At 37.9% G+C, this 23,554-nt stretch overlaps 1 protein-coding gene across 50 annotated transcripts in view; it reads left to right on the top strand.

Moving 5' to 3' along the window:
• EPB41 (erythrocyte membrane protein band 4.1) overlaps window positions 1-23,554 on the top strand; it is a 184,682-nt gene that overhangs the window by 130,176 nt on the left and 30,952 nt on the right. For 8 of the 50 annotated variants that reach the window (XM_060411408.1, XM_060411384.1, XM_060411415.1 and 5 more), the window contains exons 12-14: window positions 6,120-6,313; window positions 10,997-11,059; window positions 15,675-15,851. In XM_060411408.1, the coding sequence (XP_060267391.1) occupies window positions 6,120-6,313; window positions 10,997-11,059; window positions 15,675-15,851 (434 nt within the window). Of the gene's footprint in view, window positions 1-6,119; window positions 6,314-9,591; window positions 9,649-9,833; window positions 9,876-10,996; window positions 11,060-15,674; window positions 15,852-17,609; window positions 17,661-18,994; window positions 19,103-23,554 lie in introns of all 50 variants that reach the window. The other 42 variants (XM_060411403.1, XM_060411381.1, XM_060411409.1 and 39 more) reach the window with 11 other exon arrangements.

Here is a 23,554-nt window from a genome sequence, read left to right as displayed (position 1 = left end):
CCCATGGACAGAGGAGCCTGGAAGGCTGCAATCCATGGGGTCGCTGAGGGTTGGACACGACTGAGCGACTTCACTTTCACTTTTCACTTTCATGCACTGGAGAAGGAATTGGCAACCCACTCCAGTGTTCTTGCCTGGAGAATCCCAGGGACGGGGGAGCCCGGTGGGCTGCCATCTATGGGGTCACACAGAGTCGGACACGACTGAAGCGACTTAGCAGCAGTAGCACCAACTCTTGAGATAATATTAACCTGTAAGAAAAAAATACAAAGATCTAGGTATGACTTTAAAGTTACTAATATTTAGGATTTCTAATGTATTTTTATATCCAGCTTTCCCATAGAGTTGGGGAAATAGATGGGGAAACAATAGAAACAGTGAGAGACTTTATTTTCTTGGGCTCCAAAATCACTGCAGCTGGTGACTGCAGCCATGAAGTTAAAAGATGCTTGCTCCTTGGAAGAAAAATTATGACCAACGTAGATAGCATATTAAAAAGCAGAGACATTACTTTCCCAACAAAGCTCCATCTAGTCAAAGCTATGGTTTTTCCAGTAGTCTTGTATGTATGTGAGAGTTGGACCATAAAGAAAGCTGAGCACCAAACTACTGATGCTTTTGAACTGTGATGTTGGAGAAGACTCTTGAGAGTCCCTTGGACTGCAAGGAGATCCAACCAGTCAATCCTAAAGGAAATCAATCCTGAATATTCATAGAAAGGACTGAAGCTCCAATACTTTAGCCACCTGTATGCGAAGAACTGACTCATTGGAAAAGATGCTGATGCTGAGAACGATTGAAGGTGGGAGGAGAAGGGGAGGACAGAGGATGAAATAGTTGGATGGCATCACCAACTCAATAGACATGAGTTTGAGCAAGCTCTAGAAGTTGGTGATGGACAGGGAAGCCTGGCATGCTGCCGTCCATGGGGTCACAGAGTCAGACACGACTGAGCAGCTGAGCTGAACTTCCCATAGAGTTAATATCTTCCGTATTTTGCAAATGATACAACTTTCCGCCTCTGTTTCTAACTGCCAGTTACCACACTTATACCTACTTTTCCACATACAGCACAGATTGCCAGGGCTAGGAATACTGAAAACTTAAATCATTTGGCTCTGCAATATTAGTGTTGGATTGAAACCAAATGCAAGTGGCAGAATAACACATGGTGAAAGAATGGGCTGTGCTTCTCTGATGCCAGACAGAGTCGAATTAATTCTTTGAGAGGAGGTGTGAATACACATGTATAATGATACTTTAACACAACTGTGAGCAAAATATTTTGTCACATTCCCCTGTGTTGTTAGATTTGGTCTGCCATCTGCCATTCTTGCATTGATGGGCTTAGAGCACCCATGAGGAGCAGGGACTTGCAAGAGGCTACAGAGTTTTTACTGAAAGATAAATTAGATCCTTGGGTTTCTGTTGTTTTTTTTTTTTCCTGTGTATCCCCTGAAGAGTGATTTCTTTCTCTAGAGCTCATTACAGTACATCAAGCATTTCTTTTTTGGTGTTGTGTATATGACATACTTGTAAATTTCAATTTTTTAATCTGTCCTGATTCATGGAATTCCTTTTATTTTACCTAATTTTTATTGCTTATGAGTCTAGATTTATTAGGAAAAGTTAAATTTGGTATACTCAACTTAAGAATGCTGGAAAGTATGTGATAAAAATTATACAGATTTCCATGTAATTTAATTAAGATTTTAAGTCTCAGCACATGAAGGTTAATGATCAGAACTATGAAATCATATGGAAACACACTGCATTCCTAAACATTGCCAGTGAGCTCTTACTACAAAGTGTGTGTATGTCCTCTTTTAGTTCCTAAAAGAATGAAGATAAACATCATAAAAAGAGTATGAGTGATTGTTTTTAAGTGAGTGATGTGAAACTTAGATGCCCAGTAATCCAAACCAAAACAGCTCTTAACTCTGTGAGAAGATCAAGCTTTTGTCGTAAGCATATATTGTATATTCCCTGTAAAGCAATCTATATATAGTCTTTGCCCTAAATTAGGGTTAATTAACCTAGCGATCAATGCAAAGAAATAGAGGAAAACAATAGGAAAGCCTAGAGCTCTCTTCAAGAAAGTTAGAGATACCAAGGGAACATTTCATGCAAAGATGGGCTCGATAAAGGACAGAAATGTCATGGACCTAACAGAAGCAGAAGATATTAAGAAGAGGTGGCAAGAATACACAGAAAAACTGTACAAAAAAGATCTTCAGGACCCAGATAATCACAATGGTGTGATCACCCACCTAGAGCCAGACATCCTGGAATGTGAAGTCAAGTGGGCCTTAGGAAGCATCACTATGAACAAAGCTAGTGGAGGTGATGGAATTCCAGTTGAGCTGTTTCAAATCCTGAAAGATGATGCTGTGAAAGTGCTGCACTCAATATGCCAGCAAATTTGGAAAAGTCAGCAGTGGCCACAGGACTGGAAAAGGTCCGTTTTCATTCCAATCCCAAAGAAAGGCCATAGAATGCTCAAACTACCGCACAATTGTACTCATCTCACACACTGGTAAAGTAATGCTCAAAATTCTCCAAGCCAGGCTTCAGCAATACGTGAACCGTGAACTTCCAGATGTTCAAGCTGGTTTTAGAAAAGGCAGAGGAGCCAGAGATCAAATTGCCAATGTCCACTGGACCATCAAAAAAGCAAGAGAGTTCCAGAAAACATCTATTTCTGCTTTATTGACTATGCCAAAGCCTTTGACTGTGTGGATCACAATCAACTGTGGAAAATTCTGAAAGAGATGGGAATACTAGACCACCTGACCTGCCTCTTGAGAAGCTTGTATGCAGGTAAGGAAGCAACAGTTAGAACTGGACATGGAACAACAGATTGGTTCCAAATAGGAAAAGGAGTACGTCAAGGCTGTATATGGTCACCCTGCTTATTTAACTTATATGCAGAGGACATCATGAGAAATGCTGGTCTGGATGAAGCACAAGCTGGAATCAAGACTGGCGGCAGAAATATCAATAACCTCAGACACACAGATGACACCACCCTTATGGCAGAAAGCGAAGAAGAACTAAAGAGCCTCTTGATGAAAGTGAAAGAGGAGAGTGAAAAAGTCGGCTTAAAGCTCAACATTCAGAAAACAAAGATCATGGCATCTGGTCCCATCACTTCATGGGAAATAGATGGGGAAACAGTGGAACCAATGGCTGACTTTATTCTTCTGGGCTCCAAAAGCACTGCAGTTGGTGATTGCAGCCATGAAATTAAAAGACACTTACTCCTTGGAAGGAAAGTTATGACCAATAACACAGCGTATTAAAAAGCAGAGACATTACTTTGTCAACAAAGGTCCGTCTAGTCAGGGCTATGGTTTTTCCAGTGGTCATGTATGGATGTTAGAGTTGGACTATAAAGAAAGCTGAGCACAGAAGAATTGATGCTTTCGAACTGTGGTGTTGGAGAAGACTCTTGAGAGTCCCTTTTACTGCAAGGAGATCCAACCAGTCCTTCCTAAGGGAAATCAGTCCTGAGTGTTTTTTGGAAGACTGATGTTGAAGCTGAAGTCCCAATACTTTGGCCACCTGATGTGAAGAGCTGACTCATTGGAAAAGACCCTGATGTTGGGAAAGATTGAAGGCAGGAGGAGAAGGGTACAACCGAGGATGAGATGGTTGGATGGCATCACCAACGCAATGCACATGGGTTTGGATGGACTCCGGGAGTTGGGAGGCCTGGTGTGCTGTGGTTCATGGGGTCACAAAGAGTCGGACACGACTAAGTGACTGAATTGAACTGAACTGAACTGAACCAGCAAGCTTATTCTGTACACACTAGAGCCAGTACCCCTTCCTACTTCTCTCCTCAGTTGTGACAACCAAAAATGTCTCCAGATATTGCCAAATGTTCATGGACTGGGGGACAAAATCACCCCTGATTGAGAACTACTGCTCTAAATATATTAGAGAATGGGAGTGATGATGCAGGTTGATAAGACTCTGGAAGAGAGTAGGGTAGAACTCAAAGTGTTGTTTTGATTATTTTAAGGACTAAAGACCAAAGGTTTTGAATTTATTTTATTTTTTAAATTAACTTTTATTGGAGTGTAGTTGATTTACGTGTTAGTTTCTGCTGTACAGCACAGTGAATCAAGTGTATATATATACTTGAGATATATATATATATATATATATAATATATCTATCTATCTCCATTCTTTCTAGATTGCTTTCCCAATAGGTCATTACAGCCTATTGAGTAGAATTCCCTGTGCTATACAGCAGGTTCTTATTAGTTATCTATTTTGTATGTAGTAGTATGTATATGTCAGTCCAGTCTCCCAATTTATTCCTCTCCACCCCTTTCCCCTTTGGTAGCCGTAAGTTTGTTTTCTACATCTGTCAGTCTATTTCTGTTTTGTAAATAAGCTCATTTGTGTTGGGTTGGCCAAAAAACATCTTTTCATGTGTTGAGGAAAAACCTCAACAAACTTTTTAGCCAACACAATAACACTGTTTTTCTTAATATTCCACATATGAGTGGTAACACATGATATTGGTCTTTTCTGTCTGACTTAATTCACACAGTATGACAATCTCTAGGTCCATCTGTGTCCTTGCAAGTGGCATTGTCTTGTTCTTTTCTATGGATGAGTAATATTCCATTGTATATACGTACCACATCTTCTTCATTCATTCATTCATCCACTGATGGGCATTTAGGTCGCCTCCATGCCCTGGCTGTTGTAAATGATGCTGCAGTGAATATTAGGGTGCATGTAACTTTTTGAGTTATGATTTTCTCCAGATATATGCCCAGGGTTGGAATGGCTGGATCATATGGTAGCTCCGTTTTTAGTGTTTTAAGGGACATGCATACTGTTCTCCATAGTGGCTGTACCAATTTACATTCCCACCAGCAGTGTAGAAGGGCTCCCTTTCTCCACACTCTCTGTAGCATTTATTGTTTGTAGACTTTTTTGATGATGGCTCTTCTGACTGATGTGATACCTCATTGTAGTTTTGAATTGCATTTCTCTAATAATTAGTGATGTTGAGCATTTTTTCATGCGCCTCTTGGTCATCTGCATATCTTCTTTGGAGAAATGCCTATTTAGATCTTCCACCCGTTTTTTTTGATTGGGTTGTTTGTTTTTTTGATATTGAGCTGCATAAGCTGTTTGTGTATTTTGGAAATTAATCCCTCGTCGGTCACTTTGTTTGCAAATATTCTCTCCCATTCTGTGGATCGTCTTTTTGTTTTGTTTATAGTTTTCTTTGCTGCGAAAAAGCTTTAAGTTTAATTAGGTTCTGTTGGTTTATTTTTGTTTTTATTTTCATTATTCTTGGAAGTGGAGCAAAAAATATCTTGCTGCAATTTATGTCAGAGAGTATTCCACAAATGGATTAAATGCCACAGCCAGAAGACATAAACTAGCTGAATGGATTGAATTTTACTTTTTAATGAAAAAGTTAAAAAGGAAAGTGTCTGGTTCAAAGATTTGTTCTTAAATAACCATCAAAAATTGTACATGTCTTATAAGAAGATTCCTTTATCCCAAGTTATTTTGTAATCATTCCAAGTTATTTTGTAATCATTCCAAGGAGGCTTAACAGAAACATCAGACTTAATCCTCTTTTCTAGAATATATTTTTAGGTTACTGAAATCACCTATAAATAAATGCATCTTTATTTCAAAAAGTCTTCCTGAAAGAAATCAGACTTAATTAACCCTTTTTCTCCTTCATAGACTACCTTGCAAGTTCTTGAAGCTAATAGATTACAAGGTTAAACAATCTTGCCAACTTTTTAATAAAATGAGCTTTTCATTTTTTTTTTTTTTTCGTATTTTGCTTTCCACATTCACCCCCTGTCCTGCCTCCGATCCCACCCTTGATAGAATATGATCATCATCAGGAGTTTTTAGCTTTTCTGTCAGGGTTCTTCTAACTTTTGTGTCCATTAAAGCCCTTGGTCTCCTGCCAGAACACTAAGAATTCATTTTTTTACCTTCTGTATGTTAGCCACTGGACACTGTAACCCTCATATGTGTCCTGAAGCGACAGTTCTTTTGCCCGGTGGCTGTGAAGGTGGTACAGCGACTCTCGCCTTCACTTCCCTTTCACTTTCTTTCATGCAGCAGCGGCCGTTGAGTCAGCAGACCGAAGTCCCCGGCCCACCTCTGCCCCCGCCATTGCTCCGAGTCAAGCCGCAGAAGGCGGTGCCCCAGGTGCGCCTGTCCAGAAAGCGCAGACGGAAGCAGTGCAGCTGGAAGTGAAGCCGGAAGAGGCGCCGCCTGAGGAAGCAGAGCCAGAGCCCACGGAAGCGTGGAAGGTATGTCGTAAGCCCAGAGGTCCAGCTTGCTCACGTTTTGGTTCAGAGGTGTTGACTCCTTGACCAGGAGGGTTCTCAAAGCACTGGTTTTTGTTGAATCCTAACGAAGTTATTTCTTCCTCACTCTTTCTGAAACAAGGTAACTCCCTGTAGACCTGTAAAATATTTTCAAAGAATTATGTCATGAAGACTGTAAGCTCTCCCAGATGTTTTCAGGTGACACACAGCTTTACCCAACTTAAATTTTAAAAACTGAGCCTGTAAAACTCACCAGCACTGTGATCATCTGCTTTTAAAAATAATTTTTACTCATCCAGAAGGAATCTCCACATTCCTTTCTAAGAGTAAGCTCAGCTAGTATGATTAAAATATAATTTGATTTCCTAAAATGGATATATGTGTAACGTGCCCAAAGAATATCCAGATACTATATGAAGCACATATATGTGGTTGTTCAAATCTTAACTAACTTTATAAAAAGAAGATCCATTCCGTAAGGAAAGTTATGCTACTGAATTCTTTATAGTTCTGAGTTGATTGTACCACAGTCACTGAACTTTGTTGAAAAATCATAAGTTTCATTAGTTGATTTCCCAGGAGTAACTGTACCTGAACTAGTCTTTTATATGTTGCTGAGCTTTAAAAAATACATTTAAAGCAGCGATGGAGTTGAGGTGTCAGTTCAGATTTATTAAAGTAAATACAAGTCTCACTGTTGACAACAGAAATTAATAGAAACACTCTTTATAAGAAAAGCTACATTTTTATATGTCTGTTAAGAAATGTAAAATGGGGTAAGACCTTAGTAAGTGCTCTCACCTTGGCAGATAGATTGATTATTTCTGTTCTTTTGGAGCCAGTTCAATTTCTAGTTTATCTATAAAGCGTGGCCAGTCTGGCTCGGTTTTGATTGTATTAAAAAAGTATTCAGTGTGACATAGTTCTCCCTGTCCTTTGAGACCAACTTGAGTCCAGAGGTAGGGGACACTGAATGAATGGTTTAAGTGTGTGCATTTTTGTATCTAGCCAAATGTGCTTGACATTGGCCACGAGGTTCACTAGCAACAGTGCCTTTTTGATGCTAGACTACTTCAGTTTTTAATGTTAGGGTAGCTCACCTGGCACTTTGACTATCTTTCCATTTATATTGCTAACTGAAAATGTTGAATTAGTGGAAGTGGCAAGGGAGTCTTTCTGGTGGCCGAGATTCCTTTGGCTTTGTGCTAACTTCCTTGTTCTTTCACCTATCTGGCAGATAAAAGTATCTTCATGAATAGGTTCCCTTTGCTCTTGGGACCTCAGCAGAGTGGGGAGATCACTTCCTGTTATATGCTCACCACTTAGGTGCCAGTAGGGGGCCTTCTTGCTGGTTAATTCTATATAAATACATTTTCAGATACTTGTATTGAGATCAGACTGAAAGCCACTTCTGATCACCTTCTATTACTGTACTAATAGTGACAGAGCTAACAAAGACTTGAGTTAATTTTATTTGTAGCAGTTAGAAACTAATTATGGCATTTGCCTGAAGCTGTATTTACTATATAAAGCAGCAGTAGTAATAAAGTAGCCCTGTAATTGTGGAAATCTTATTACCTAACACTAATTTGGTGCCAGATAGAGAGAGCTTTTTGGCATCTTGAGTCATTTGACAAGACCTATTTTGCAGGTGTGGAGACAGTACCTTTCCTCATGTGCAGATTTATCTCAGTTAATATTCTCTATAGGAGCATACGCAGAACTACTTGGTCTGCATTCTTAAACTGAAATAGAGACTCTCAACTTCTTGCTGTTGGATTGCTAAGGACCCAAGCAAGAAGTCATTATTCATTTAAACAAGTAATTTAAGCTTTACCAAATAATTCAAAACTTACATTTGCTAAGCACTTACAACTCTATGAAGATATTGTCTCCATTCTATCAATAAAAACCTTGAAACTCAGAGAGGTGAAATAACTTGTGAACAGCCACACAGCAAGTCTCCCGGGATTCAGAGCAGAAGTAACCCAAATTGTTACTTACCCCAGCAGTTAAAAGGGCTGTAGCCAGATGTGCTTATGATTTGACAGTGTCACAAAGTTTGCTGTCATCTTATGTTCCTTATATTCAGTCCCAGAGGAAACAGCACAATGACATTATATTCTGAGGTAAGGCTGCCAAATGTGATCAAGAAGAAGATGTCAAGGAAATTCCCTGACAGTCCAGCAGTTAAGACTGCGCTTTTACTGCTGAGGGCCCAGGTTTCCACCCCTGCTTGGGGAACTAGGATCCAGCAAGCCACTTGGAAGCCAAAAACAAAGAATATGTCAAAATCACAAATTAATGAAGTGCTGTGAAGAATGTAAAGATACAAAGTGATTGATTTGACCCTTAATAAAAACATTTTTCTCATTTTGATATATCCAGTGCTTTAGGCATTGCTTACTATTATGCTTTCTCTTAACAGTCTTGTTTTTTAAATTTATGCTTACTCCACTTGGGGCATACACAATGACTGCTACTAAAGGTATTTCAAAGCTAAGCAGGAGGCCTTAGTTACTATCTTCCTACTACTAAGGATGAATCTTTCATATCCACCGAACACATGGGCTCCCACTCCCTGGAGAGGGGAGTACAGTGTGTTGAATGTTGCAGCTGAGCCCTGTGTGTGCTTATTTATAAATCAGCCTTAAAAGTAACTGCATGCATCAGTAACATTTGCATTGAGTTTATTTTGATGTGTTGCTGTCTAATAAACTCAACGGTTAAACTGCTTCCTTAAGTAGATTGATCAACTAACAGAATTTTTTTGTATTTACCTGTTTGGTGTCATATGTGGTTTATTTTATGTGTGCTTTAAGTGTAAAGATTTTCTTTTTGTTTCTGTCACGTATGTCACACATGGATATCTTTGTAAATTTCTTTTTAACCGTCATTGAAAATACTTCTACATCATTTTTTAAAAAGGAAAACATGACTTTTTAAGGCCTAAATTATTATTTTTAGTAAATACTTTTTACGAAACAAGTAGAAACATGTTTTCTTCATTAATAGAATAATTACCTTAGTTTTTTTTTGATCCTTTGGCTGTCCATATTACCTCTTCAGCCTTGAGAATGTGTTGGTGAACTGACAGATTATGATTGAGAACAGCGTCCTTCCCTGTAACACCCCCTGTACGATTGCATCATATCAGTTTATTTCACAACCACATAAGGATGTGGCTGTTTTGGAAATATTGCCATTCATAGAAACCTACTAACCTGAAATGTTTTTACCACTTTATTTCTTAAATGTAGGTGGAAAAAACCCACATCGAGGTCACAGTACCCACCCCAAACGGTGACCAAACGCAGGTTTGTGCCAGCGGGCCACTTGTTGCTTTTTCCCTCCCTCCCCAATTTTTTCTTCTCCCGTCTTCCCTGCTCCTTAAAAAAAAAAAAAAATTATATATATATATATATAATGAAAGTTCAAACAAACTTCAGTGAGCCAATATGTTATCATTTTTCTTTCTTTTTTTTTAATAATGGCAAAACAGAAGCTTGCAGAAAAACCTGAAGATCTGATAAGAATGAGGAAGGTTAGCTATTTTTCACTTTCACAAAATCATATTACCATCATCCCTGCTGACTTTCATATTGCATTAAAAAGACAGTGATCCATTCTTTTCATTGATTTCTCTTAAGCTGGGAATACTTTCAAGTAGCAGATGTATACACACACACACACACATATATGCACACAAATGTATATATATGCATATATATATACACACATATGTATACTAAAGAAATTATAATCCTGTACTATATATTGAAAAATGTCATTAAAATGAACTTTTTCAGTGTGAAAACACCTTCTTAAATACAATGACATAAGTGAAGGCCAAATCTATCCTTTAAACTATATAAGAATTATTTCACAGTGGCACCATATGCTTGGAATCAACAATATGCATCCAGTATTTATCCTCAATGGACTTGAGTTTGAGTAAACTCTGGGGGTCCGTGAATGACGGGGAAGCCTGGCGTGCTTCTGTCTATGGGATCATAAAGAGTCAGACACGACTTAGCAACTAAACAACAGCATCATGGAAACCGTCATAGCAGCAGCTCCCAGCATTGCTAATAATTATGGGTTTGGCTGTTCTGTGTCTCACTCTTCTTAGCCAGGGAATGGGATGAATGTTTTTACTGAATAGAATATTGACTGACTCTGTATAAAATGTCCTTAGATCTTTCTTATGGAAGGTATTAGAGATGTATGTACTGCGGTATTACTAAATATGAAACAATGTCAAAAAGCTAAATAATGTTTTAAAGCATTTCCCTACTCCATGAACACAGAGATTCAAGACTTCTTAAAGTCATGTGTTTTAAGATAACCCTCAAACAGCTTAGCTTCAAAAAGGAACATAAAACAGCTTGTTATGTAAGAAGCCAATGAAGCCAGGAGCACTGTCTGTTTAAATAACATCATCGCATTCTCGCATCATTCATGAACAAGGCCATCCATTCTCTGCTGGTAATCATGTTCTCTGTGTGTCCTTGTGGTTCTGTGACCATTTCATGTTGGCATATGCTTCGCTGTCGACATTTAATTTTGAATATTTTTTTGGTTTGCCAATTTGCAGTTTTTTCCCGCAAGAACAACATTTTAATTTTTTATGCTTTTCTGTTTTTCCCTCTTTCATTTTCACAGAAAAAGAGAGAGAGACTAGATGGTGAAAACATTTATATCAGACATAGCAATTTAATGTTGGAGGTTTGTATGAACTTGAAGCTTATTTCAGTTGGTTGCCTGTAACCTGCATTCTTCGCTGATCCTCTTTCTTCTTTCTGTGCTGCGTTTGGTTTTGCATGCCATTGCATGAGAGAACTTTAGGTTTAAGATGCTTTTGCATGCTGGTAAACATGAAGATATGCAACCATCTCTACTTGTGAATCTTTAGTTTCCATTTCTCATACTTATCCAAAAATATATGATTGGGACTACCTCTCTGCATCCCATGGTTCCATTGTTTTACCCACTTTTAGAAAGAACTGTATCACTGTTTAAAAGTTTATTGAATTGTCCAAGAGTATAAGTTCCTATATGTCTCAAGCATCAAAATTGTATGGTTCTTTAATCTTCTGAACCTAGAGAGTGTGGAAAAGTATGATCACAATTCAAAATGGGCTTGTGAAAATGATGAAAGAGTAGTCGGGGAAAAAAGTAAAATACAGGAAGGAAGGAAGGGAGGCTGGCATTTAATGAATAGTTCATATAATATATATAAGATAGTTTAATTATAAAACAAGTCTGAATGTGAAAGTCGCTCAGTCGTGTCCAACTCTTTGTGACCCTATGGACTGTATAGTCCATGGAATTCTCTAGGCCAGAATATTGGAGTGGATAGCCTTTCCCTTCTCCAGGGCATCTTCCCAACCCAGGGACTGAACCCAGGTCTCCTGCATTGTAGGCGGATTCTTTACCAGTTGAGCCACAAGGGAAGCCCAAAACAAGTCTATGGGTATGGAATTTTTATTTTAAAGAGAAAATTGAGGTTTAGAGAAATTAAGTAATTTCTTTGCAGTTATAGACTAGTAAATCGGTAAAGCTCGGATTTGTGTTAGGATCCATATAATTATTAAACTACACTTTTCTCCTATTCAGAAATAGCAACATAACTATCTGTTATAGGAATTGTAAGGTCATTATAGTCAATATTGATCAGATTTTCACCAAACTTATATTAGTATACTTTATCTAGTTTCAGACTCCACATTGGATAAGGAAACGTAAAACTAACTAGAAGATTAGGGGAACTCTATGAGGAAAAATGAAGGAAATTGGAGTTATTCTGTGAAAAAACAGGTCATGTTTACACATCAGGAACTCTTCTCTGATGACCTAATTATGACTCCACTCAAGACAGAACCACAAATATAAATAAAAATTTATATATATGTTTATATAAATATAAACAAATATAAATTCTGACATCATGGATTTAACTCAAGTACAAAGGAAATGTAACTGTGTAGGAAGATGATAAGTGGTTCTTGCCTTCAGGAAGCATATAGTGTAGGGACAAGTGGAAGAGAGAAACAGTGAACCAGTAAACTGATAAAATGATTATAAGTTATTATAAAAGCTATGGAGATAGTATGGCATGCTAATAAAAAGGATCTGCTCCAAATAAGGTGGACAGGGAAGTTGTCTCTGATGAGGTAACACTTCGCTGAGACCTGAAAGGTGAACATATGTACCAGTAAGTATTATTAAAGTGGAAGTTCGAAGAAATTTTTTTAGATGGAACTTATCCTCCAGGAATTAGTTAACCTCATCTTATTCTTTATCAGTACATATATTTTGAGTGCCTGCTAGGTATAGTACACTTTGATAAAAATAAACTATGGCCAGTTTTCATTAACCATGTCCTGCACAATGGGCACAATACCAAGTGCTTTATATATATTTACCTCATGTAACATGGAGTTTTCTTAGGCTGGATCCTAGGGCATTTTAAACTTGGTAACTAGATCTCTCTGCTTTAGCACGTAACTGAAACTAGACCTGAATGGTTCCACTCCTGAGATTAGGAAGAATAACAGATGTCAGCTGATCTCCTTATTCTCATGCAGTGTAACGTCTCCCAGTTCCAAACGTGCCTGTTTCCTGGCTTGCCCGCCGTTGATTCCTCCTCTTAACTGGAACCTGCAGTGCCAATCATATATTTGTCCTTTGTTCCACGAGGTGTGTTATGGCTTCTGAGACTCACAGAGTCCCTGTGTGTGGTGTGTTTTTCCCAGCATTTCATTGGCAGCCATGAGAGGGGATTTCTAAACAAGTGTGTGTTTGAAAATTAAAGCTACTAACCACCTTTCCAGAATATTTTCTGTTTAATGACGTGTTTGGTTTGATTGCTGCTAAACTTGTAGGATGATAGGTGTCTCACCTGAAAACAGCCGAAATGGTTTGGCTCACCATCATTCTCTATATTGTAAAAGTTCCCCTGCACACCCCCAGCCCCACTTAAGGAAGTTCTCTCAAGTTGTCTGTCATACTAGCAGGTTTTTTTAAGTATTCTTTCCTCCCCCTACTCCTACCCCACCCCCACTAATGCTTTGTTCTGGCACAAATAAGGTCGAGTTCATTTTTAGATCTGCCGCCGCCTCCTCCATCTCCCAAAGAGAACCTGTAGCAAGTGTCTATGGCAATTTCTAATTTGGAACAGGTCCCTTTGAAATCTGAATTTTCCTCTGTGCCCCCACAGGTTTCCAACAGAGCCAGCTAAAAAGGTTGGAGGAAGCTCCCTCAGAAGCTACTGATTTTATTGAAACATTTATTTTCTCAGATTCCAAGCCAAACAAAAGCTAAGCAGGCTAAGTAACAAATCACCAGTTTCTCATAAGTAAGAGGCTAATAACCGAGAGAGTTATGGTTTTATCGTAGCATCTCTTGATCATTTTTGTTTTGCTCCATTCTCACCTTTAACCCTCCCAAATCTGTTTAGTTGTTCTTGGCCCGAGCAGATTTGGTTTTTGTCAGAAGCTAGGTCAAGAGCCATACATGTCTGGTGGGTCTCGGTTGTTCAGCCAACTACGGAGTCGTTGACAGGGCTTGTTCCTGCTTTTCTTTAGCTAGTAAACATGGTTTTCTTGCTTTCAGCTGGAACAAAAGTGCAAACTGTGGTTTCCCCATGGTGACGCCCATTTTCATGAGCTATACTCACATGTCACCCCAGCAGGCAATGGGGGAGCTACAGGATTGCCCTTTTGGCGTTAGTTTTCTCTTTGATCTCAGATCACGTAAACCTCTTTCAGTCTTGCAAAAATAAAAGGAATAGGCTACTAAATGCATTTTCTGAATGAATGTCTCCTGAATCAAAATTGTGTCATATGCTTCACTGATTCTTTTTCTTATACTGTATTCTCTTTGACATTGCTTTTGAAGAAAATTTACTTAATTGAAGCCTCTATTGCCCCAGGAGGAACTTTTTAAGCAAATTTTTGTTTAAACAAGTTCCTTCCCCCCTCCCCCTCCCCCCCCCCCCCCCCCCCCCCAATGAGGCTGTTTCCCATGGAGCCAAAGGAAAAAAAAAAAAGACTAATCCCCAAAAGTCACAGAGCATATTAAGAGATATATTTAGTATTGTGCTTTTCTTGGATACAGAACTGCCTTGATATATAATAAACACAGAATTTTTAGCAGTCATCAAGTGACAGGCCCCCACATGTTTTGATTTCAAGCACAGATCTTTTGAGTTTTTTTGAAGAAATATGTTGGACAAAGAACATTTGAGTTTTTGTCTTCACATTGTATTTCCCAGATTATTTCTGGCCTAGTCTCTCTTTTGAAAGTTGGTTTCTGCCTCCTGTTGCATAAACTTGAATGTTATTTATTATATCATTTCTAGCTTTATTTGTCCAGTTTTGATCATTTCTCCTTGGAATATCCCCCATGAGAGTTTTTCCCTAGTTGTCCAGTAGTCGCATCTGCTCCAATAGTTATTTTAAGTTGTCAGTGAGACATAATAAGGTATTTGACAAGTTCTTATTAAACTGCTCCCCATCCATTGACAGTAACTAGAAGACAGTTCCTATTTTGAATGGTACTAAGGGATGAAGTAAAGCTGTGAGAAGGTAGAAAACATAAGGCTTTTAGTGGGTGTGGATAGTACTGACAAAGAAAAAAATTCCATTATACTGTATATCCCCGAGTAATTACTCAGAGATAGTAACAATCTGCTCCGGAGGCTTGAGCCAGGAATTTCAATAATACATTTTTGTATTAAGAAGGGGTTATTCCTATTTACCAAAACCCAACAACAGCCACCAGGTAATAAGGAAGCAAAATTCTCTCCAGGTAGAGATAGAGGGATACTGTGCAGTTAGTTGCAGTTCATTAAGGCAAGGCAGCCAGTGGTGGGGGTCAAATCTTTCACCACGTCCTTCGTTTAACAGTTTCTCCTTATCTATCGCTATCTCCATCCTGCCTGAGCTGAGCCTTAATCAGTTCCTATCAAGCTGAGGCTGATTGGGCTGTAGGATTACCTGCTTGGGATGAGGAGTTGGAGATCCAGTGCTGTGACATGATGGGAAGAAGAGTTGTAACATTAAGGAGTGAGCTTTTTATGGGTTCTATAACTGCTAAGAGCTATAGGGTGATGATGCTTTACTGCTTCCAAGAAAAGCACCATGTTGAAAAAAAAAAAAAGACAAGAAAATATACCATATTGTATATTTACAATTTGAATGCAATTTATGGATTAATAACATCTATCCTGGATGTGGAGTTATTTTCTACCCGTGCCCATAGTATTCTGTGGGCTTCCATTGATGTGGGCTTTTCCCTGAGTATTCATTGTTTTGCATCTTTGTCCTTTCAACTATAGGATTTAGACAAAAGTCAAGAAGAGATCAAAAAACATCATGCCAGCATCAGTGAGCTGAAAAAGAACTTCATGGAATCCGTACCAGAACCACGGCCTAGTGAATGGGATAAACGCTTATCCACTCACTCTCCCTTTCGAACACTTAACATCAATGGGCAGATCCCTACAGGAGAAGGAGTGAGTACTTTGTCTGTGTGATGAATTGTGAGAATGAGTGAAATAAATGCTTTTGTATATTGATAATCTGTATCTGAAAGTTCAGAGCTGAAATCTAGCTTTGGTGTCTCATCAGTTCATTCCTGCTTTAAAGCATTCGTGATCAGACACTTAACTTTTTAAGTCACGTGAACCACCCAGTCCAGTCATGGGAGCCATTTAGAGCAACTGGTTGATGATTAGGCCCTGAGATCTGTCTCTGCAGCTGCATGCTTCTGCCTAGTGTATGTTTACAAATTGACCATAAGCCAGTAGAACTTTATGTCCCAACTGTGCCTTCAAGGGCCAGAGAGTTTACTAAATTTAGTAAGATCAAAATTGGAAAGGGATAAGCATTTTTTAAAAACTTTGTTTGAACACTTGCACAACTTAGAAATGTCTGGAATGGTTGACCACAATTATATAATAAACTGAGGCGGCCTCTAAGCCAGAAAATGGGGAATACCAAGTCTTAATGATTGTATTTCAGTTTTAGAAGAACTATTGATGATTTATTTTATGAGTAACATCAAATTTAATATACTGCTTTTTTTAAGATAGTCACAGTTAGAAGTGGTGATACCTTTTAGAGGCTGTCCTTTTTCTATTGTTGTTGTCATTCCCCATTTTAGAAATCCGACACCTGAATAAATGAATCTGTGTAATGAGAACATATTGAAAGTTACTTTGAGCACATATTCAAAAAATCCTTTACTTAATCTTACCCTGTACAGGTTAAGTATGTATGTGTGTGTATGTATATATATAGTCATAGTCACAGTGTAATGATTTTAAAATTATGTGCTGATTTTCCCTGAAAACAATAGCAGTTCTATTTAAGAAAGGTAGAGTGATATCTTAATAATTTTTCAAAATTTAGTTTTTATATTCAGAGTTCATGGTAAACTATTCCAACTTACTGTTTAGTTTCTGGAACTGGAGAAGATAGTAAGTTTGTTCACAAAGGATACATTTTATATTTTTCAAACTGTGATTAAAATTGGCTAATAGCTCTCCAAATAGAGTTGAACCCACTTCACCAAGAAGCTGGAGAATTCCTGAATGGTGGGCAGTGAAAAAGTTACCAGGGATGATAGGATGCAATTTTTCCTATTCTCTGTCCTCTCAGCCTCCACTCCCTGGTCCTTAGTTCCGTATCCCAAATCTGCACGTGCCCATGACCTTCTATAAGCCCATGACCTCATGAGAAAGCACTTGTTGCTACCTCACCTGGCTAACCCTGCAACCCATAACTGCATATTTTCTAAATATGTTTTCTTTTTGACTCATTGCAGGTAATAAAAGATGCTCAAATACTTTGAAAAAGTAACTTAGTACCCTCTTGGATGAGGTTTGGCAAATTCAAACCAGTCTCCATTTCCAGAAAATAATCTTGTGTCTTAATAGAAACCCTTCAGAAACCATCTCAGGGCTGATTTAGGGAATATCTGTTTCATTCTGTGGATTTTGAAGAAATGACTTTTACAAATTAAATTAGATCAATATGGAGTACTTTAGCTCTAGTGTTATGGTATTACCCCTCTAAATGAATAATGTAATAAATAAGAACTATACTGTGATAACCTTTTATGTAGGTTAATTCCACTTTCTGGCATATCTTACTTTTTCTTTGATAATTAGGGCAGTATTTCTGTTCTCTGGGGATACCTCTTCCACCTTTGACAGCATTGTTGTTGCATTGCAAGGCAACTGAATTTTATATAATTTGTGTGTGACCAGGTGAAGAAAACCTCTGTCCTTCCCTCGGAAAGAAAGGTTGGTGGGCCAGAGGTAAAGCTGCTGTTATGACTTGTGCTTCTCAATCAGAATTTGCTCTTGTTATGGCACTAAGCAGATAGTCCCCCCAAAACTGAACAGCAGCTGCTCAGTGATTTTTTTTTTCTTTTGGCTATACTAGTAAATTCATATCCACCGCCTTTGGACCTAACACATATAACATTTTCACTGCTGCATTTTGCAGCTTTCAATTTGCTTATTTCCGCGCATGGCTGGTTGAAAAGCTGCATGAAGATGTAAATATGTATTCAGAGAGAAAAACGAATTTAATTGTACCCTATTCTTTTTATGTTGTCTTTCTTCTCCCTCTTATGTTCTTTTAAAAATCATTTTAATTTTGCATCCTTTATTTTCCTTTTTTCCTTTTTTTGCTGACCAGTCCCCCAGCTATTTTCTCCCTGATACATATCACTTAGGGGTGTGCAAAGAACCAGTGTCGAACTTCCGAACAGATCAGAGAAGGCTGGCTCAACTGAGAGAACTTAGAGCCAAGTTTTTCCTTTCATAGAAAACATCTGTCTTGACTGGATGGCAGAGTACAGGAATTGCTGGGGGAGAAAAATTTCTCAATTGGGAAAAAATAATTTTCCTTAAAGTATCAAAAACGTTTGCTTAATGTGATGTATAAACCTTTGTGATGGTCCTTATTATTATTTAAAATCATGATTCTGAGTGGGTGGGGAGGGAGTTTGTAACTATTGAGATTTGTGAGGGTTTGGGTTAGGGTTTATTTTTTTCTGGTAGATCTTGGAGGCTCATATAAACTTTTATACTTCTGTGTTTTTTTTGCAATCTTTAAAATGTATAGGATTAAGATTTTTATTCCCTTGAGCAAAAGCTAATTGCCATACTGAATGAACTATTGCAGTTTTTTTAGGCCTATATGAAGAGATACGAGGATAACATTTTATATTCTGCCATTCTATTTGTAATAAAAGTAACTTTTCTGATGGCAAGAAGAATGTTTCATTATTGGCTTTGCCCAATTGAGCTAAGAAAAATTGGCAGCACCAAAGCAATGAAAAATGACTGAAAATTGGTGTGAATATCCTTAAAAGAGGAATAAATACTGTAACTAATGAAGTCCAGTGATTCCTTGAACTTTGAGGATTTCTGATCTTCATTCATTCACTCAAAAAATTACCTATTGAGTACCCTACTGTGTTATAGAAACTTTGCTAGGATAATTACCAAAGCAAAGTAAAATACAGAGTCCAAAAGATCTTCCCAAATCCTTTGCACATCCCCAAGTATCATTTTTGAGCATTTTCCATCTGTCATTTTGTTCATCTTTCTCTGTCTTTCTTGATCTTCTACCGTGAAAGCAGACACAGGAACGTGCTCTGTTAGTGCAGGACGAAGAGAAAATTAAAAGGCAAGAGAGATCTACTGAAAGAGCCTTGCCCCAGCAAGAAAATGAAGAAACTCTTCCCAAGGTTTCTATTCCAATCCCTGAGGATCACAAGTTTCTCAAAAAGTGCCACCTCTACTCTAGTACTTTTTCATCTCCTCGTGTTCCTTTCGTGATGTCTTTTCTCGTGATTCTTGCACTGGCTGTCTGGTGGTTGGTCTTTCTGTGATCGGAAAACAGGGGGCTCATCTGAAATGCCAAGACTAAAACCATTGAACTTTGTCGCTCGCTTCTACTGTGTTACCTCCTGTGTGTTACCCTCTGACCTTGATAGTTCCTGTCCCACGGGAGCGCTTGTGATCATGTTCTGTCAATACAATGTTACTCTTTGTAGACAATATATCATGGGGTACAAAGGAGTAGCCATGGATTGCCAAAGCCAGTTTTCCTCACCGAAGTTTAACAAGTTTAGGCAAATTGGATTTAAGCATGCAGCAGGTTGGTACTTTCCCCAGAAGCTTTAATTCTTTTATCCTGCATGTTCTTACTGTATACTGTTGCTCAGTACTCCTCTCCAGTGCTTCTTACAAAGCAGGGTATCCTGTAGACACGTTTGATGATAGTTACTTGTGTGGCATGGGCTTTGTAGTTAAAAAAAAAAAATTCAACTTGCTAACCTTTCCAAAGCCTTAAAATGGTACATTTTAATCTATGAATCCATAACCACTCCTTTTCTTGAGATATCAAGCCAGTGCATACAAAACCCTTTTTCTGAAAGGGGCTTTTGACTTCCGTGGCCTTCTTATGTAAGTTTCTGAGGTGTACAGGGACAAACAACTTTTATCCTGCCCAATGTACAGAAGAGGTCTGCAAAAGTTAAATGCATTTTCCACAAATGTAATGTTGATGGTGTAAGGAAAATGGTGCTGGTGCCCTTTAACCTCCAGCCAGGGCTGAATTTTCCAGACTACTCTGCCCATCTTCAAAAGTCCTGGAATAACAAATTTCTTGAAGATCTGGACATACGCATACCCTTCTCTGAATCAGAATACTGTGTTACTTCTTTATTGAATTAAGTAATTATATTGCTAAAAGCAATATTTAGCCATTATGATAAGGTTAAACTATATATTGATATATTTTGTTTTTCTGATAGATTTCAGACCTGTTTATTCTTACATGTGCATTGAAATTAATTGTCTTTAATCCATGGTCTTGTGAGCTAAGGCTCTGTTGTGACAAGTACGTGTCTTCCGTTTGCATGCTGATTTTAAGGCTTCCCTGTGGTAAATATGCGTGTGCTCTCTCTTCACAACCCAACTCGGATGCCTAACCTGTTTTTCTCCCCTCAGTATTAATGAAATCTTGCATGTAGCCTGCTTTTTATGGCACTTGAATGTACCAATGTGGATGATTTGGTTAATGTTGTCTCAAATATTTGTTTTGAAATCTGAGTTCATAGAGTTGTCAAACTGAGATTATTGCACTTTACTTCTCAACACTTTCCAGCTGATGAAACTTCTAAACAAGACTTTTTAAGGTGGTAGCTTCTTAGAGTTTAAAAAAAGAGACAGAGAACAGTAGAGCCAAGACTCTTTTGTCCTTCAATACCCACCACTGTTATTCTTTCTGGAGACATGTAGAAATAATACTATGGCATTTCCTGAAAACTGTGACTAGGTTATTATAGGCTCTCCAAAAAGATGGGAAAGAAGTGAAAAGCAAGTTAAAATTTAAAGTCTGGTATAAGTGTATATCTTTCATGTCACAGGCTATGTCTGTTTATAAGAAATATTTTATAATTAAGCATATTTGTTTATACTCATAACAAGGAAAGAGAAACCTCAAATCAATCTGATACTGCAGAGCTGTTCTGTAAGACAGAAAGTGAGCATCATAATACTCCCCTTTATCTGAAATAGACATATGGGAACTTTCCTTATGAAATAACAAAGCTATAGTTATCAGTTAGATTCTTTTAAATTTTTTTCGAGAAACAAGGAAATAATATTAGGATTTTATTGATACTTTTTAAACTGTTTCAGATTATATTTCCAGTTTGCATCCTTGTACATAGCTTTTTACTCGTTATTATTGTAAAAGCATCACCTTGAGTTGTGTTTCCCTTTGTACTGGAGTTGATTTCAAGTCTATTAAAATTCTAGTGTAAGCCAGTAATACTTTTTGGTTTTCTGAAGAGCAGCAGGAGTTCTCAGATGGTCAAAGGAGAGGCCTTTTCTTCTGTTAATAGAATAAGAATGGTTGAGAAGAGAAGGGCCAGTCCGGTTATCTTAGGGAAAATATTTTACACTGCTGTCCATAGGTATAACATACAGCTGTAAATAGTCTTGGTTTTCCTCTCACATCTCATTTCATTCTTGATACCAGAGACAGATCCAAATAGCTGTGTGTTGGTTTTAGCTTGATTCAATCTCCTTTTTTTTTTTTTCTTCAACCTTCTTAACAGCAGGTTGATGAATAAAAAGCAACTGGGGCTAAGTAAAAAGTCTTGGGTTTTTGCCTTGGTTTTGCTACTGGTTTATTCCTAGGGTGACTCTGAGAAGCTGACTTAACTCCTTGGTGCCCAGAGTTCCACCTAATAATATAGAGACAAACCTACCTCTTGAGAATGTTCCAGGAACCAGAAGCTCTGGTGGGCATGGAATGCTTGGTCTTTTGGGGACTAGAAATTAAAAAAAAAAAAAAAAGCAAAGACACATTTGCTTCCTGGATATTTTTAAAATAAAAGTAAGCAATTAAATAGCTGTATTTATTTCCATCTACTCCTTATTGATATTTGAGCAAACACTTAAACAACTAAAGTTAAGAATTCTTACTTAAGCAATTCATCTTACCTCTGTGGTATACTTAGAGTGGACCATTCTTGAAAATAAATCCAGCATCTGTATTTTGGACCTGTCTTTTAGCCATCTTCTTATGCTAGACATATGGATTATTAGACATGTGGATTATGAAGGAGCTTCAGTTTTCATGGGTCAGTTCTATTACTTCTTTGTATCTTTAGCAAACGTTTTGAAGGGAAAAGATACTGACTCTGTTGACTAACATGAGACTAGGGATTATCTGTGGACTAGATTTTGTTGTCATCTCAGATCCTAGTACATTTCTTCCTATTAAATATTACTGTACTTCCTATTAAATGTTACTTAAATTCCTGTGGATGTAAGACAATTCACCTTTTCCTACATTCCTAAGTCACTATTGTAATATTTCCTACAGAAAAGAATATAAGACATTTTTTGCATCAGAGGTTTGGTTATTTTTTGAAGGCGTAACCAATCAAAATTTATATTTAGACTTTACCAGTGACCACATAATTATGAAAGGAAGACAGAAAATTCAAAAATAGTATGAAACACTAGGAAGTTGCTTTTTTTCTTGCCTAGAGTATTGAGCAGAGTAAAGCTATATAGAATTTTTCTACCAAGTTTTCTTCACTTTTGTTCTTCTTCATAGAAATTGTAAAATCCCAAAGTTCTTTGCAGCATTCTCTGTCACACTGAGAGAGATTATTGTTATGTTGATTCTATTATATATGGAAATTCTGCTTTTTTACACTGCACTCAGATGAGCCCTGTTGTTGGTAGTTTTCGTAGTAGAAGCAGAAACAACTCTTCATCTGTGGGATGACTCCATCTGCCTCCTCTACACCGTAGGGAAGAGTATCCATAAGTCTGGTTCATTTCTGCTGCTTTTACCCCTCATGCCTTGGGATCTTCTTTTTACTGCGTCAGAACGTGATGCAAAAAGAAACAAGTTGATGTGGACCTTAGGAATGGATGCCTGAAATGGTTAAGAAGTTGTTGTTAAAGTGAGGAAGTCAGGTTGGAAGAGGAAGAGGGGTAGCTATGATCAGCAATTAAAAATTCATGGAGTATTTCATTTTGTAAATGAAATTCCTGCCATACTAGAACTTGAAAGATAAAAAGAAGAGAAAATAGAGTGGTTTTTTACTCCCACAGATCAGAAATAAAGGTTGAAAGCTAAATAACTTTAGTAATAGTCTAACCAAACATACAGATGACAAATTGCCAAGGAAACATCTGCATTGAGAATGCTTTTCTAATCTTGTGTGATTGATATCCTAGAAGGGGGCTCTCCGGTTTTTGATAGTCAAAATCCCATTTGGGGTAAATAACAGGATTAAATCTACTCTTAAAGATTAAAGGAGGTGGAGAGGCATAGAGTCCCAACTCTCTTTTCAGGGACCCCAAATCAATAACGGATACAGTTAAATCCCTCATTTTCACCTCTACTGTCTCTTTTAAGAAGAGTTTCCATATATACAGAATCCTGTCTCAATGCAGCACAGGGGATTAGAATTAAAGGCAAAGCACTGTTTACTGATATCCATTCTTCAATCACTGCCCTCTAGGCAGTGTATTGCAGGGATGGGAAGCAAAGTGGCAGCATTATCAGAATTTTAGGATGGGATAGGTCCCCAGTCCAACTCCTCTCCCTTCCAGTGCTCAATTCTTCTGTGCTGTATCATTTAGAGATTCAGAGACCAAGTGGT

This window comes from Ovis aries, chromosome 2 (assembly GCF_016772045.2).
Source record: "Ovis aries strain OAR_USU_Benz2616 breed Rambouillet chromosome 2, ARS-UI_Ramb_v3.0, whole genome shotgun sequence".
NCBI lineage: Eukaryota > Metazoa > Chordata > Mammalia > Artiodactyla > Bovidae > Ovis > Ovis aries.
Note: the sequence above shows the minus strand (reverse complement) of the source record. Positions and strands in the feature narration are given on the sequence as shown.